Source organism: Cheilinus undulatus, linkage group 9 (assembly GCF_018320785.1).
Source record: "Cheilinus undulatus linkage group 9, ASM1832078v1, whole genome shotgun sequence".
Lineage (NCBI taxonomy): Eukaryota > Metazoa > Chordata > Actinopteri > Labriformes > Labridae > Cheilinus > Cheilinus undulatus.
The window spans coordinates 49,515,381-49,532,101 of NC_054873.1; the positions used below are offsets into that span (position 1 = coordinate 49,515,381).

At 39.4% G+C, this 16,721-nt stretch overlaps 1 protein-coding gene across 3 annotated transcripts in view; it reads right to left on the minus strand.

Moving 5' to 3' along the window:
- Window positions 1–10,078, minus strand: part of LOC121515089 (NLR family CARD domain-containing protein 3-like) — a 32,338-nt gene extending 22,260 nt beyond the window's left edge. The window contains exons 1-5 of one of the 3 annotated variants that reach the window (XM_041795679.1): window positions 10,027–10,078; window positions 8,025–8,197; window positions 4,988–5,070; window positions 2,447–4,286; window positions 1,930–2,103 (exon numbers count right to left, since the gene is read on the minus strand). In XM_041795679.1, the coding sequence (XP_041651613.1) occupies window positions 1,930–2,103; window positions 2,447–4,286; window positions 4,988–5,070; window positions 8,025–8,155 (2,228 nt within the window). In that variant the 5' untranslated portion in view covers window positions 8,156–8,197; window positions 10,027–10,078. Of the gene's footprint in view, window positions 1–1,929; window positions 2,104–2,442; window positions 4,290–4,987; window positions 5,071–8,024; window positions 8,198–10,026 lie in introns of those variants that run through there. The other 2 variants (XM_041795678.1, XM_041795680.1) reach the window with 2 other exon arrangements.
- Window positions 10,079–16,721: the final 6,643 nt, after the last annotated feature.

Consider the following 16,721-nt stretch of genomic DNA (forward strand, 5'->3'; position numbering starts at 1 on the left):
CAGCTATAACAGCTTCAACTCTTCTGGGAAGGCTTACTGCAAGGTTCAGGAGTGTGTTTATGGGAATTTTTGACCATTCACCCAGAAGCGCATCTTCTGATATTCCAGTGAATTAAACCCAAGACTTTTCTAGATTTAAAGGCATTAGGAGAGCAGAGAGAGGAGTTAGGTAAGGAACAGATAAAGACATGACAATAGGTTAAAGGGGGATTGCCTTTAAGTTCAGTGGTAAAGCTGACCGTTTTGAGTGTTTCTGGTGTGTTCTGGAAGAAATTATAACGGGAATGGCAGCGCTCTTTACAAAAAGTGATTTTCTGGCAGGATGACTTGTATCAGGTACAGTCGCGAGTCATCCTCGGTGCGCCTGAGTGGAAAAATACCTTTGCAAGAGCCACAATCTAAGGGGTGAAAAGTGGCAAAAACAGCCTAAGTAGCAATAAAAACAAGTTAAAGGTGGCAAAAATGGTCAAAGAACAAGAAAAATGGGTGAAAAGGGGTGAAAATGGGGAGGAAAAGTGGAAAAAGGGTTAGAAAGTAGCAAAACTGGGTGAGATGTGACAAAAAAAACAAGTTACAGTTGGTATAAAATGGTCCAAAAGTGGCAAAACAGTGGGAAAAAAGAGGAAACAAGTGGTATTTAATAGCATAAAGTAGATAAAATGGGTGAAAAGTGGGAAAAATGGTGACAAAGGGCAAAAAAGTTTCCTTTTTTTAAGGGTTTCTGGGGGAAAATTATTTAAAATTAATACATTAAAGAGCCACATGTGGCTCTAGAGCCATGCATTGACTATCACTGCTTTATACATTATTCAAACCTTCAAGTATCTTTATTTTATTATTATTTTTTACAAAAATCTTCTTTTCTTGCCCATGCATTAATTTTTCTTCATCAAAATGAGAATAATATGAGAAATGATCATCCCCTTCAATAAAGGAATTGATAGCAAATTTGCCATGAGAGCCAAAACGGCAGTAAGATATATTTTTTCTTAATTTATCCCGTAGTTTAACTGATCTAATAATGAACTTGTTATAATATAGAATGATTTCTTGCTTGTTTCTTGAACAACAGAAAAAAATGAGCAACCTAAATGATTGCATTTTAAATCGCAATCGCAATATTGCAGGAAAAAAACTGCAATTAGATTATTTTTGCAAATCGTTCAGCCCTGGTAGAGTTTATGTTGCTGTACATTAGAGTATAAGAATTAGAATGAACTGCACAGTACACTGACATGGGGGGTAATTCACAAATTATCTGAGCAATTTTAGTCATAGTTTCCATCAACGAAATGAACACAAGGATGGTCATGTGATACTTCTGAACATTCATTGCATCCACAGATTCTGGAGCCTCTCCACTCTTTGCTAATTATCAGTCACAGCTAGCTACAGAGCTGTGGAAAAGTATTTGCCCCCCGTCTCAATCCTGATTTTGTTTTCTGCATATTTATCACACTCAAATGTTTCAGATCATCAAACCAATTTCAATATCTCACAAAGACAACCCAAGTAAATAAAAAAAATACAGTTTCTAAAAAATATTTTATTTATTTAGGGGAAAAAAATCCAAACCTATCTGACCCTGTGTGAAAAGTAATTTCCTCCTGAACCTAATAACTGGTTGTTCCACTCTTGGCAGCAATAACTGAAATCAAGTGTTTGTGATAACTGCTGCTTTCTCATCGCTGTGGAGGAATGTTGTCCCACTCTTCTTCACAGAATTGTTTTAACTCAGCCCTATTGGAGGGTTTTCCAGCATGAACTGCCCGTTTAAGGTCACACCACAGCATCTCGATTAAAGTGTTCAACCACTCAAACGTCATCATTGAAATCCTCAGTGAGGATCAGTTTAATATCAGTCTGATATTTACGGTTTAGTTTTACATCATATTAATCTGAGCAGAGAAATTAAACATGCTGTCTTACTTCAGAGTCTCCAGTTGACAGTTGGCACTCTTTAGTCCAGCAGAAAGAAGCTTCACTCCTGAATCCTGCAGCTTGTTGTTCTCCAGGTCCAGATATCTCAGATGGGAGGGATTGGACATCAGAGCTGAGGCCACAACTTCACAGTGAGTCTCTGATAGTCCACAGTTAGAAAACCTGTAATGACAATAGTACATGATTCTCAGTTGCAGAAGGAGCTAATGTTGAAAAAGAGCTAATATTTATAAGATCAATGTAAGGTCACACAGCTTCCATCAGATGGTAATAGGAGAAAACAGAGAGAGAGGATGAGAGATCAGCAGATCATATGTGCTAAAGAGAGCAGACATTACTAGTCAAACACACAAACTAAACTTCTACAATAATATTAGTGACTAAACTATTAACTTTACTCTGAGCTGATGACAAAGTGCTGGGGATGGGGGACACCAAATTCAAATCTAGGCCCCTAAAATGGCTAGAACCAGCCCTGCTCTTATTTAATCACATCTGGACTTACACAGCCTTCCTGCAGTTCCTCACAGCTGGAATCAGTCTCAGTCGTCCCTGGACTGATGTGTTGTACTTCTTCAGATCTAACACACGCAGAACCTCCTCTGACATCTGCAGCATGTAGGCCAGAGCAGAGCACTGGATCTCAGAGAGTTTCCTCTTTGATCTGTTCTTTGACTTCAGGAACTTTTGGATGTCCTGATGTACTGAGAGGTCGTTCATCTCCGTCAGACAGTGGAAGATGTTGATGCTTCTGTCAGGAGAGATACCATCACTGTTCATCTCCTTCAGGTTGTTGAAGACTCTCTGGACCATTTCTGGACTGTTGTCTGTCTGACCCAGCAGACCTCCTAAGAGTCTCCGGTTGGACTCCAGAGAGAGGCCGTGAAGGAAGCGAACAAACAGGTCCAGGTGTCCATTTGGACTTTTCAGGGATTTCTCCATGGCACGCTTCAGGAAGACATCCAGGGATGGAGTTTGAAAAAACTTAGTAATCCTCTTTAATAGAGACTTACTGGATGATTTTTTGTGTTTAATGTCTTTTAAGAACGCCTCAATGACATCTGTGTTCCTGTTGGTGAAACAGTGGTACATGTGGACTGCAGCCAGAAACTCCTGAACGCTCAGATGAACAAAGCAGTAGACTGTTTTCTGGAAGATCACACTCTCTCTTTTAAAGATCTCAGTACAAACTCCTGAGTACACCGAGGCCTCTGTGACATCCAGACCACAGCGCTCCAGGTCTTCTTGGTAGAACATGATGTTTCCGTTCTCCAGATGTTCAAACGCCAGCCTCCCCAGCTTCAGAAGAACTTTCCTGTCAGATCTGGTGAGTTCCTCAGGATTCATCTGAGGTCCCTCATCATACTTCTTCTTCTTCCTCTTGGTCTGAACCAACAGGAAGTGTGAGTACATGTCAGTCAGGGTCTTGGGCAGCTCTCCTCTCTGCTCCGTGCTCATCATGTGCTCCAGAACTGTAGCAGTGATCCAGCAGAAGACTGGGATCAGACACATGATGTGGAGGCTCCTGGATGTCTTGATGTGGGAGATGATTCTGCTGGACAGATCTTCATCACTGAACCTCCTCCTGAAGTACTCCTCCTTCTGGGCGTCAGTGAAGCCTCGGACCTCTGTTACCCTGTCCACACATGAAGGAGGGATCTGATTGGCTGCTGCAGGTCGAGACGTTATCCAGATGAGAGCTGAGGGAAGCAGATTCCCCTTGATGAGGTTTGCCAGCAGCACGTTTAACGAGGACTTCTCTGACACATCAGACACAGCCTCACTGATGTTGAAATCCAACCACAGTCTGCTTTCATCCAGGCCGTCAAAGATGAACAAAAGTTTACAGACAGCCAGCGTCTCCGCTCTGATCTCCTGTAATGTTGGATGGAAAACACGGAGCAGCTCCAGAAGACTGTAGCGCTCATCTCTGATCAAGTTCAGCTCCCTGAATGAAAGCAGAACCAGCAGACTGACGTCTTGGTTTTCTGAGCCCTCTGCCCAGTCCAGAGTGAACTTCTGCACAGAGAAGGTTTTTCCAACACCAGCCACACCGTTGGTCAGAACCACTCTGATGGGTGTCTGTTGGCCAGGTAAGGCTTTAAAGATGTCCTGACACTTGATTGGAGTCTCATGGAGGCTCTCCATCTTGGAGGCTGTCTCAAGCTGTCTCACCTCATGTTGGCTGTTCACCTCTTCACTCTGTCCCTCTGTGATGTAGAGCTCAGTGTAGATCCTGTTCAGGAGGGTTCTACTTCCTGCTTCATCACTTCCTTCAGTCACATGTTCACATCTCTCCCTCAGACTGATCCTGTGTTCATCTAGAACCTCCTGTAGACCTCTATCTGCTGAAAGACCACAACAATATCAGACTGGACTGATACCAGGAATCTGGTTTTACAACATGATCAAATAGACCATTTTCATTGGTAAATATTACACAAACTGCACAACTCAAAAACAGCCCTGTAATAAATCTGAGCTGCTACAGGAGAATAAACTGAAAACAAGAACAGGCTTCAGCTAAAATGTTCAAATGTCCTGTTTTCATGAGAATATATCATCATTACATACCATCTAATGAAGAACATTCAAAAGTCTTGTTCTCAGACTCAATCAGAACGTTTCCATGGTTCAGTAGATCTAGAGCTTAGAGCTTGATTAGGCTAGTTAACTGGACTGCTGTCCTTTTCCCAGTATAAAGCACTGGGGCAGAACAGATTCTAGTGAAGCATGTTGTTGTCTGCTACAGTAGGTGGTCATGTCTCCATCTAGAACCTTCTCCCTGTTGACCTTCTAACAGCTCAGTCTGTGTGTGGCAGTGATAGCTGCTTGTGGTGATGATGTTGTCTGTCTTAGCTCTTGGTCCTGGTCCTATAAAGTGGTCCTGGTCTATCAGCCACAGCCAGGTTTTTACAGATCAAATAGGTATCAAAGTCTGGCTTAGACACTGGATTTGATCCTTCATTTTTCAGCAGTTTTAGTCAAAGTCAGACCGTAAATGCACTTTTTCTACCTGCATGTAAACTAATGACACCAGTCTTACCTGTTACACTTCTGGACTGACTGGATATCTGCAGTCGTCTTGTTCCGGATCGTTCCTCCACACAAACAGGTCTCTTTATTATTCTGTGGAGAAAAAGGACAATGAGGTTCTAACTCCTGTTTCAATGTTAAAAGTCATGTTGAGCTTTAATGAGGCATAAACTCTGGAGTATTGTGATTTAAATCAAACAACAACCAGGTTTAAAAAAAGGACACAGCACTTGCAGCCTGAATATGCAGCAGGGTATATGCAGGAATCTTAAAGTTAATTTTAATACCTTTTTCAGACTATTTCAAGACCTTCTCAATATTTTTTAATACCTCACCGCCACTTCAAGCTGTAACCACTTACATCAGTGATATTTTTAACTTAACAGTTTTAGTTTGTGATAAAGACTATAGACCACTATGATACAACAAAATTAAAATAGGCTGGGATAGTAAATCTTTGCACTTCTGAATTTCCACCCGCCCGCTCGCTCTGGCGCTCTCAGAGACAATTTACAAACGCACCCACAATAGCCTAGTTTTTTAATGTACCTGTTCATCTTTGTTTTTTAATAAAAATGAATAAATTCACACACGTTTACAATGTTTTTGGGACTCAAACTCTTGGACAGCTAATTCAGAAAAAATACTTTAAAAATTTAAGACTTTATAAAGTTGTGATAAGACTTTAATACTTTTTAAGGGTCTTAATTTTCTCAAAATTGATTTATCACCTTTTAATACTTTTCAAGACCCCACGGATACCCTGTGCAGAGACTGAAAAATTAACTGACATTTTTATAATACTTATTTTGGACAGATCAGAATTCTTTCTGCAGATTTTAATTCTTGGTTGTAAACAGATCAGAAAGTCTGATAGCAGACGGCTGCTTTGGGTTGTTTCATTAATCAGGAATTAATTTCTTTCCTGTTCTAGCTTTTTGCTGGCTTTGCTCTTTAAAATATTACATTCACATCAGTTCAGGCAGGAGTTTAATGCCAAAGCAGAGGTTATAAAAGTAAATGATCTATGAGAGCCCTAATGGATACCTACCTTACTTTAATCACAGTGACCAAATAGTCACAGTCACACAGTTGTCTACAGAGTCCCAAGGTGGCAAATCTAACACACACTGATGATAGAATAATAGACACTGAGCTAACCACAAGACTAAGAAACTATATTTTATGTAAGCCTTCATTAAACATCAGTAGTTTGACAGCAACTAGACCTAGGTGAAGGATCTCTCTGGACCAGGACAGTCCTGGCCCAGGTATAAACACACAGACAGCATCACCATTGACATGTGGGACATGAGAACGGCATGAAACACAGAAGGTGAAAATTAGGATGCTGATGTTCATCTGTCAGAAAAACAAAGAACATCATCATCAGCTAGCTCACTCCACTGACCCCAAGACCTGGACTCTGGAGTCTGTCTAAACTTTATCCTGTTCAGGACAAGTCATCTGACCACAGAGACAAGGATCTGTAAGAACCTGACTTTATCTTTAGTACACAGGTTAAAGATCTACAAATATCTCTATAAACTATTCAAGGAATACTTGATAGATGCATACAAGATCTAAAACATCCATCCTAGCAGCAGATTTAATATTTCTGCAGGGTTCATTGTGGTTTCATTATCTAGAGAGCTGGGAGTGCAGGGACAGAGGAGAAGGAGAAGTCAGATGAAGCAGAGCAAACTAGTCAGTGTAGAAAGATGAAGAGGAAAAATGCCAGCTGGTGGGGGCGGGGGGCGCTCTGGGACACTGGGGATCACTGTTCAGTCCTCAGAAAGTGTCATGAGACAAACTGACCTAAACACTGATGAAGGGGCGTTCCACCTTTACAGCCCTGGTGAAGTCTTGGCTTTTTGCTGCCTGTTGGTCTGCAGGGTTTACTTCTGGGGGCAGATACTAAGGGCTTTACTGGTTTTAGGATTTCTTCACTGAGTGCTTGTCCTGTCAGGAGGGCGTAAGTATCTTGTGTTTACTTCAAATCATCAGATTCTCTGACATCTTCTCGTTTGTTAGCTTGATGTTTAAATCTCTGTGAACTCTCCCTTTATTCTCTTAGCTCTTGTTTGATTTAAAATCATCAACAGAACTGTGAAATACATTCATTTACAATTTTAAACCAAACCTGTCACAAACAGAAGAGAGCCTTAGTTTAACAACATATTCAAGCACAGAAAGAGAAAGAAGTTTCTTTGATAGTCTGACCAGGATTAAACCCTAAATCTGGGCTTCTCCACTAATGGGTGGTGGAACAGAGGTGGGTTAAAGCTGTTTTAAGAAGTTGTCACTAAATGTTTGTGCTGCACATTTATTTTGAAGGAAAACTGTTTCATATGAGGATGTAGAACCCTTTTCCTTTAATACTAGGTACTAACACACCTTAAATCTGACCTCCAGCTGTAAAAGTAACCTCTACCTAAGTGGTTTAAAAGGAGTTATACCACAATCTAAGAGAACCTTTTCATAAGTTTTTCACAGCAGTTAAAGCTTAATTTAAAATAGCCAAGACCTTTTAATCTCTCATCTAAGACTTTTCAATAGTTTTAAACCCCTTTATTTCCACTAAACTGATTTATCAAGTTCTAATATTCTGTAAGGCCCTGCTGACATCCTGCATGGTGAAATTTAAAAGTAACTCCAAATACATTAAGAATGAACAACACTGGAATCTTGCTGGTACCCTGATGTGTTCAAACTCATTTGGTTGAAACAGAAATACACCGCCAACATGTTATGGATAACTGAAGTCACCATTAACTGCAGTTTTAAAGAAACTGTTCACTAATTGTAAAGGCTCCCATAGTGTTTCCACACACTCAAAAAAGGAGCCAGAAGATTTTTAGCACAACCTAAACAGAGTGAAAATGAAGAGAAAGCACCTGACATAGACCAGCTCTATTAGCCATGTTTTTAAGAGACAGGCTAGACCAAAAAAGCTTTACTATTGTAACAGCCTTTTGTTGCTCAAGTTAATCTTTGAACATGAATTTCTGTAGTTTGAAAGTTTCATGGTTAAAAAAGCTACTTACTGGGAATCTGAGCATCCTGGTTCATTAATGAAGTTTGGAAGCCAATCTTTAAACCGGTCACTCTTCAAGGAGAGACCGCTGGACATAGGAGACTTTGGTCTGTCCTCCTCTTCGTCCCCTTGATTGCTCATCTTCTCAACCCAAAACAAAATAACCCATGCAGGTCAATCAACCTGAGGAGAAGAAGACAAAGAGGTGAGATAGAAACAGGTAGAATGTGTTCAGTAAACATGGAGAAGCTTCCACATCTCATTATCCAGAGTGATAATTTAGCCATGTGAGCCAAACAGCAACAATATTTGTCAATGTTCATGACTGTCATTTTATTTTAATACATTTGTAAATATTATCAATGGGGTTTTAATCAATATTTGACCGAACTACAGCCTAAAAATCTGAACACACAGTTGAAAAGACTGCTCATATGTTGCTTAAGTTTAATGTACCAGGGTTCATATTAATCCAGAGATTTCTGAGGTGCTGAATGTATCAGGTCAAAGGGAGTCTCTCTCTCCTGAGTGACTCGTCAGAGCAAAGCAGTAGATTCAGTTAGCTTACAGCTACTAGCAAACACATTAAACATGTAGATATCTAGGGCTTCAAATGTGGTAATGCTAACCTTCCACTAAAGAATAGTACAGCTTTTAAAGAGACTGCTTCAGATCCACAGAGCATGTGCAAAAAGGAAATCCAGACTAACTGCATCAAATTCAACCAGGGCTGGAGACCCACCTGTGTGGGAGGAACTGCATGTCACAGAGACATCTGTATTATTTATTTATTTATGACACCTGTACAGACATAGTCAGCAAGGTTCATATTACTAAATATCAGCCAGTTTCAGCTGGTGGTCTGAGTCCTTCTTCAATCAGCTCCACACAGATAACACCACATAATACAGATGTTCATCCACTAAGGTTGAACTCTACAGTGGAGAGCAAACATGAACAACATTCTCAGTTCAGTGGATAAATGATTCTGGTTCTTGGTGAGTTTAGAGTAATGTTGGCCTGAATCTGATCAGAGCTGGGTCTGGTTTTGGTGGTAGCATCCTTGAAGGACCCCGTCTCTGTCGCCTGCATAGACTGCTCAGACTAAACCGAAATACACAAGCCTCACCACCAGCTTTAAAACCAACCATGTCATTATATAACCAGACAGTAAACAGAATGGACAGAAATGGACACCAAACCTGCAGCATGTTTAGCTTTAGAGGCTTCATTAGCTAATGTGATCTTCAGCTGTTTGAAATGTCTGCATGGTCTGGCTCCATCGATGGTTGGTAGATTTATAACCAGATATCAGGACTCTAATGAAGCCAACACTCGTTAGATATCCAGGCTTGACTTCAGCCAAATTCAAAAAATAATCCCTCCAAGTGCTCACTGGAAGACTTTGAACCTGAAATACTACCCTGATAAATAAATATTTAACAGCCAACATTTATTATATCTAGCTGATATAAAACTCTCCCTCTATGCCTGATGAGTTCAGCCCATGTCATAAACAGACCTTTGACCAGCTGAACCTGTTAAACTGAAGATCTGTTTACTGATAACATTTCTCTAAGGAGCATTATTTTGTCATGAGGACTTAAAGAGCTGAAGAAAATACTGCTTATAAAATAAATGACTGAAATCAAACACGTTTAATCTGAGAGAAAACCAGGAACCCTGACTGTGAGCTCAGAGCAGCAGAATCCTGATGAATCAGTCTGATGATGGGTGTGAAAACCTTTACTCCTTCAACAGCTTCTGTTTCTATCTGCCCATGTTTTACCACTCACAGTTAGTGAAGTCTGTAAAACTCCTAAACAAAGAGTTTGATTTTTCATCTACACTAATAAAAAAGACTGACCTGAACTTCACCTCTAAAAGCAGAGAAAAGAGGAAATGCCACACATTTACTGAACTGGTCTATAACTCAGCATTAACCTGTTTTATTAACAGAATCAACACTTTTAACATTAATACAATATTAAGGTTAAATTATTAACACTCACCCTTTCTCTAAAGTCTCTGTCCTTCTGCTCCGTTGACTCAAAATGGAGTCTGAGCTCTAACTGGCTCAGTTCTTTCACTTTTATTGTTTTATTGAATATTGTTTCACAAGCTGGTATCAGGTTAAAGATTAATAAACTTTATTTGTATAGCACCTTTAAAAACAGAGGTTTACAAAGTGCTTTGACAACAAGCAGAGTCACAGTTACAAAGCAAAACACAAACAACAAAAACATCACAAGAAAGAGAAAACCCCAACAACAGAAGAACCCATGAAAAACTCAGCCAGCAATGTAACTCCAACATCATAAAAACTAGCTGAACATTTTAAAGACAAAATGCTGTCAGCTTATAGAGACATCATAAAAACCCAGATATGAAAAGATTCTGTAATAAAAAGGAAGACCACAAATAAAAATAAAAATAAAAATAAAAATAAAAACCCAGAATGACCTAGACCAATCCCAAACCAGGCAACACAGGAACCGGCTGCATTAAAGAGACCTAAGGACCAGAAATGTAAAAGCATTTAAAATATTCAGAAGAGACGGAAAGGAATATAAATAAAAATGGTAAGAATGAGAATAAAAACAATTAAAATGTGTAGAGATTAATAAGTCAGCAAAAGAAAATTAAAATTCTAGACAGTAAAAGATATTAATGATAATCATGATAATGATAATAGTCTGGTAAAACCGACATAGCAGCAAGAAGAAGGGGACACAATTAAAGCAGGGGGGCTCTAAAAAGCAAGTAAGAGAGGTGGAGATATTGCATAAGAATCAATAAGCATAAAATACAAAGTCGCGAAGAGCAGATATAGAGGTTTTAAGGTTAAATTTGACAGTAAAGTAGAAGAACTAGAGAGAGAAATGATAAAAGACGGAAGACAGTAAAAGACATTAAAAGACATTAGAAGACATTAGACGGCATCACATAAAAGCCAGTCTATAAAAATGAGTCTTAAGGAGTGATTTAAAAGATATCACTGATTCAGCACGCCTTATGTCCTCGGGCAGGTCGTTCCAAAGTCGAGGCGCCCTGACAGAGAAGGCCCTGTCACCTTTAGTTTTGAGCCTCGACCTTGGAACGACCAGGAGGCCCCCGCCCGAGGATCTAAGGCTGCGGCCTGGCTCGTAGGGGGTTAAAAGTTCTGTTAAAGAGCCTGGAGCCAGGCCCTTCAGTGCTTTAAAAGTGATAAGTACAATTTTAAAATCAATTCTAAAACTTACAAAGAGCCAGTGTAAGGATGCTAAAATAGGGGTGATGTGATGCCGTCTGTTAAAACCAGTTAGAAGCCTAGCTGCTGAATTCTGAACTAACTGAAGGCGGGAGAGGGATTTCTGAGTGATTCCAGAGAGGAGAGAGTTACAGTAATGGAGTCTGGAGAAGATGAGCGCATAGATGACTTTTTCAAGGTCTGGCTGGCTGAGTATTGATTTTATTTTGCCGATAGATCTGATGTGGAAAAAACACGACTGGACAACTTTACGGATACGGGTGGTGAAGGTGAGATCTGAATCAAATATTACTCCTAGATTTCTGGCTGTGGGTCTGATGTTATCTGAGAGGGAACTGAGATTGGACCGTATGAGCTGGGTGGAGTTTTGAATGTTGAAAAGTATTATTTCTGATTTTGAGTTATTGAGTTGTAGAAGATTCTGAGCCATCCAACAGCTGATATCATCTAGACAGTCTGTAACAGCAGCTAGGCTTCTAGGGTCCTCAGGTCTCAGGGGCAGGTATATCTGTGTGTCGTCCGCATAGCAGTGAAAGGAGACTTCATGATTCTGAATGATGTGGCCAAGGGGCAGCATATAGACAATAAAATAGGACCTAAAACCATCAGTTGTTTGTGTAAGTTGTATTTTGTTTGGCAGATTATTAATCCAAGATAACCAGGTTTAGATAGTCAGCTAACTTAACCCAGTAAGCTGGGATCATCTTCAGTAATAGTTGTGTCTGTCAGACACTAGCACACTTGTTTAATTTAAATCACTCTCCTTCTGGTTTCTTCTGAAATCTGCTGACTCGTCCTTAGCTGCTTTGTTCTGGCTCTAATCTGTGAGGTCATTTATTCTTCTTTATTATTAAATGTAAACATAAAGCACTTTTAAATGTATTATGCTGTATGAACAGTGCTACACAGATAAAGTTTGACTGACTGATGGTAAGATGTAGTGCTGCTAACCTGCTGTTTACATGACTTGCTGTTGTCAGTCTCAGCATGTCTCTTTATATTTCTTGTCTCTTTAACTTGGCATTTATTGAACAGTAAGTCTGAGACTGTCCTGTATTGATACTTCACTCTGTCATATAACAGCTACATTACCTCATGTGTTTTTTCTTTATCTCTGCCTTCCTCAACCATGATGTCTTCAACCATCATCATTTGTGTCTCCAAAATGCTTTAAATTCAACCCAGTATTATCATGACTATGCAGATCATTAGCTACGCTGACATTTGAGTCAAAATTGTCCCATTTTTCCTTTTCCTGAAATCCTGGAAGCGTCTGGGTCAGCAGATGAACAGGTGTGTGTCAGTGAGCACTGCACAAGAATCAGGATTTTTATTTTATTTTCAGATCTTCAGTTTGGCAAAAACACACTAAATTAACTTTGAGGTCTATGTGCTGATTCCATAAAAATATTAGCATTTGAATTGTTTAAGAAGGAGCTTTAGAGACGTGATTCTGAACTGGTCTAGTCTGAGGACCCACCACAGTCTCTGTGATGACAAATCATGACCAGAGAAACATGGAGTTTGATCTGGATTTGAATATAAAACTTTAATTTAACATCAAATGTAAACAAACACCAAATAAACTTTACTTAACATAAACACATTTAAATAAAAAAATAAACGATATCCTGATACACAATATATATGGTGATATTTTGAAATGTCCTCTCAGCAGCTGTATTTAATTCAGCCCCATATGACACTAGTTTGGTGATAAAAATTGACTGTTCTGTTGGATTTTTAATAAAATTGTTTGCAGAAAGTAAAAATCAATATAAAGTCAAATTTAGCAGTTTTATTTTGAAATGCACTTTACTCAGTCTTTTACTAATACATCAAAAATACATAAATCATGAAAGACTCGGTCTTTTCTAGTGTATGGAAAGTCCTGAAATGTTTGGTGTTATGTTTACTATTGATGATTATAAAATCATTATTTCCTTCATTAAGGGTGAAGCAAACCTACACAAAACTCACCAATCCTGCTTGCAGCTGATGGCCAAAACCCTGCAGTCTAGTCCTCCATTCAGGCTCACAGCTGTGATCATATTAGTCCGCTATCTGTGCTGATGAACGCTGGACCAGTTTCTGACAAGTTCATAACATGAGAGAGAAGAAACTGTCCTGTGTGGTCATGGTGGAAAAAGCTTGTCTGGAGGCAGGAACATTTTAACCCCTCGTTGTCGGTGTTTTAACTGTTAGGCTGAGATAAGTCTCCATTGTTGTAGATCACATTTGTCCGCTGCTGGGCCGTTTTCTCTCTGACATGTACGACTCTGGCAGGGAGTTTTCAGTAAAATGTTCGCATTCTGGCTTTTCAACAACACTGGGCTCATGTCTTTAGAGACGTGTTGTGTTGCTGCCGTCGTTATCTCGGAGTCATCTTGCGGCGTATTTTAACGAATACCACGAGTTCAACCTCCTCCTTTTCAAAGTTGAACGACTGCTCAACGCTGCAGATCCAGCTCTGTTTCTCGTCGTCCATCTTAAAGGCAGCTAACTAGCTGCTAACTCGCCATGCTGCTCTGTTTACCTTCTTCTCTCTTGCTTCTCTCGCCGCTGATACAGAAAAACCCGGCCACATGTGCAGAGTTTTCCGGATGGGCGGAGGAGAAAAAGACAGCTCTCTGCTGTGAGAGATGCATTCAGGGACAATGGGAGAAATGAAACTCCAGCGAGAAATGCACCCCGGCGGCTCAAAACTTCTACATAATTTATACTCGGATATTCGCGATATAGTCATTTTAACGACACGCTACATTCACAGAGCGATGGTGAACAGGTAACTCCAGGATGTATTTGTGGTGGTCCGCCACAAATACATGAATGTATGGGAAACACTGCATTGCTTACAGATGCTGTAATGTTTTAAAAATAAACTGTAATATTTTTCTAATAGACGTGCCCTTTATTTTGATTTACTTTGCATTTACCTCTATTACATGTTACTGATGTGGTTACTTGAATTAGTGACACTGTACTTGTAACTGAACATTTACCCACAAAAACAATGAGTTTGAGGGTTTATAAAACATCAGATCCCCATCCATTTTTACAAACCACAACAAACCCACAAAGGAATTTGATTGTTATCTCATTACAAGACTGTCGTAAAAGTTGAGCTTTTGAAGCTCAAAGGTTTCTGGAGGACGCCCAGACCCCCCCACATACATCTGAATTAAATCTACATGCCTCCTAACTACAGGTACAATGTGGTTTACTTTTGGTAGTTTTAAGTTTCAGGGCTAAGTTAGGGAAAGAATAAAAATAAATAAAGGTGCTGAGTGAAGGACAGTTATAAAGAAAAGAAAACCCTTACAGTAGAAAACTCTCCAGGAAGGAGAGAAACAACAAAAGTCAGGAAAAGAAAATGGGAGTAAATGATGAGCCAAGAGAAGAGAAGAGGAGAATTATAACAGAAAGGTACGTAACAGGGTTACAGGTGTATCTTTAACAACTATGTGTTTATTATGAGATAACACTTTCAAACTTTTTAACACTTTTAAATCATATAAATGATTTTTTAAAGATACATTAAGTTCTCCCAAATCAAATATGTGCATTCCATGAATACAAATGGCTTAAAATCAAGGAAAATAGCGTCTGTATAGTTGGAGAAAATCAGGGAGAATGCCCCTGGACCCCCCTGGTCTTGGGCTAAGCCCCTAATGTTGGCAACACCTAGCTCCGGCCCTGTGCATGTATCATAATAAACATGGGGAGCGTCATATATACTGAAGGCAGTAGGGGTAATATTGGTGTTCTGTCTCTTTTGGAAAATGACATTGGCTTACCTGTCTTACTCTCCAAACTATCCAATACAAACTCCAAACTAACCAAAAATCTCCTCTGTCATAACCACACATTTTGAACTGAACCCATGGGGTTATAATGCTGTCAAATATGGCAAGTGGTTTTAACATTTAAACGTTAAGTTTGACTATCCAGAATTCAAATTGTAGATATCTGTAAATCAAATTCGCCTAGTCAAAAAGAACATTTCAGATATCTGAAAATACATTCTGCCTGTCCAAAATTGTCATTACAGATATCTACAACATCATTTTGACTGGGCGAAATGACGTCACTGTTGCCATTCATGTGAATGGGGTTCGTCATTTTGGATATCCACAATGTGAATTATGGATATCTGCAAATGAATTGTAGATATCTGTAATTCTAATTCAAGATATCTCTAATTACATTTCGACTAGGCAGAATTAGAATTACAGATTGATGCGAATTAAAGATATCTGTAATTCTAATTCTGCCATGGTTATAAACTTCTTGATTATATTACACACAGTGGACAAAGGAATTTCTAGATCTCTGGAGATGGTCTTTAACCTTGAGATTGTTCATATTTTTCCACTATTTTGCTTCTTAAGTCCTCAGACAATTCTGGGCTCTTCTTTCTCTCCTCCATGCTTGGTGTGACACACACAGACACACAACACAAAGGTTGAGTCAACTTTTAGACATTCTAACTGGCTTCAGGTGTGATTTCTAGATTGCAGCACCTGTTACTGCCACAGGTGAGTTTAAATGAGCATCACATGCTGGAAATAAAATGATTTAGCCACAGTTTTAAAAGGGGGACAATAATGTTGTCATTTTTTGAGTTTTGTGTAGAATTGTGCCAATTTTGTCTTTTTTCATCAGATTTTTTGTGTTGCTCCAATGCACATAAAGGAAATAAACACATGTAAACCAAAAACATTTGTAATTGCAACAATTTCTGTGAGAAATGGTGTACTTTCTGGAAAAACTCCAGGGGTGCCAATACTTTCGTCCATGACTGTACATTTGTGTTTTTTATTCCAAAGGCAAATAACAGAACAGAATTAAAAACTGAGCTGTCATCTATAGGTACTATGTGACCCATCTTTTCTGACTCTCTCTGCTCTCTCTTCCTCCTCTCATCTTGAACTCCCCCCTTTCTCTCTCTCTGCTCCACTCTTTTACTCCTGGATGAGAGAAGAAAATATCAAATCCAGAAGTTTCAGATTTATAAATTATGACCATGATATTAGCATTAAAGAGCAAATCTCTCTCAGTCAGTCTCATCAACTCTTGGCTCCTCTGCTGTCTTTTCTGTAACACAGCTCTATTATCAGATCAACAGTTTCATCTTCTGCCTCTTTGTCTTCACCTGATTTTAAACACTAGTGACTTCACCTCCTCTTCTCTCTTTCCTTTTCTTTAACTTCATGTTCATGAATCCTCAAATCTCTACAGTCAATCCAACCTCAGCCTTTTCTCTAATTCTTCTCCTCTTCTCCTGTCTCGGCTCACACATTTCCTCCCCCTTTCTTTTCCTGACTTCTGTTGTTCCTCTGCTTCCTCACTCTTCATCAGCTCTCCTCTTCTTCAGCTGTGAGGGGTTTTACTGTCCTTTCCTCATCTTTTCTTTACAACTGTCCTTCACTCAGCACCTTTATTTATTTTTATCCT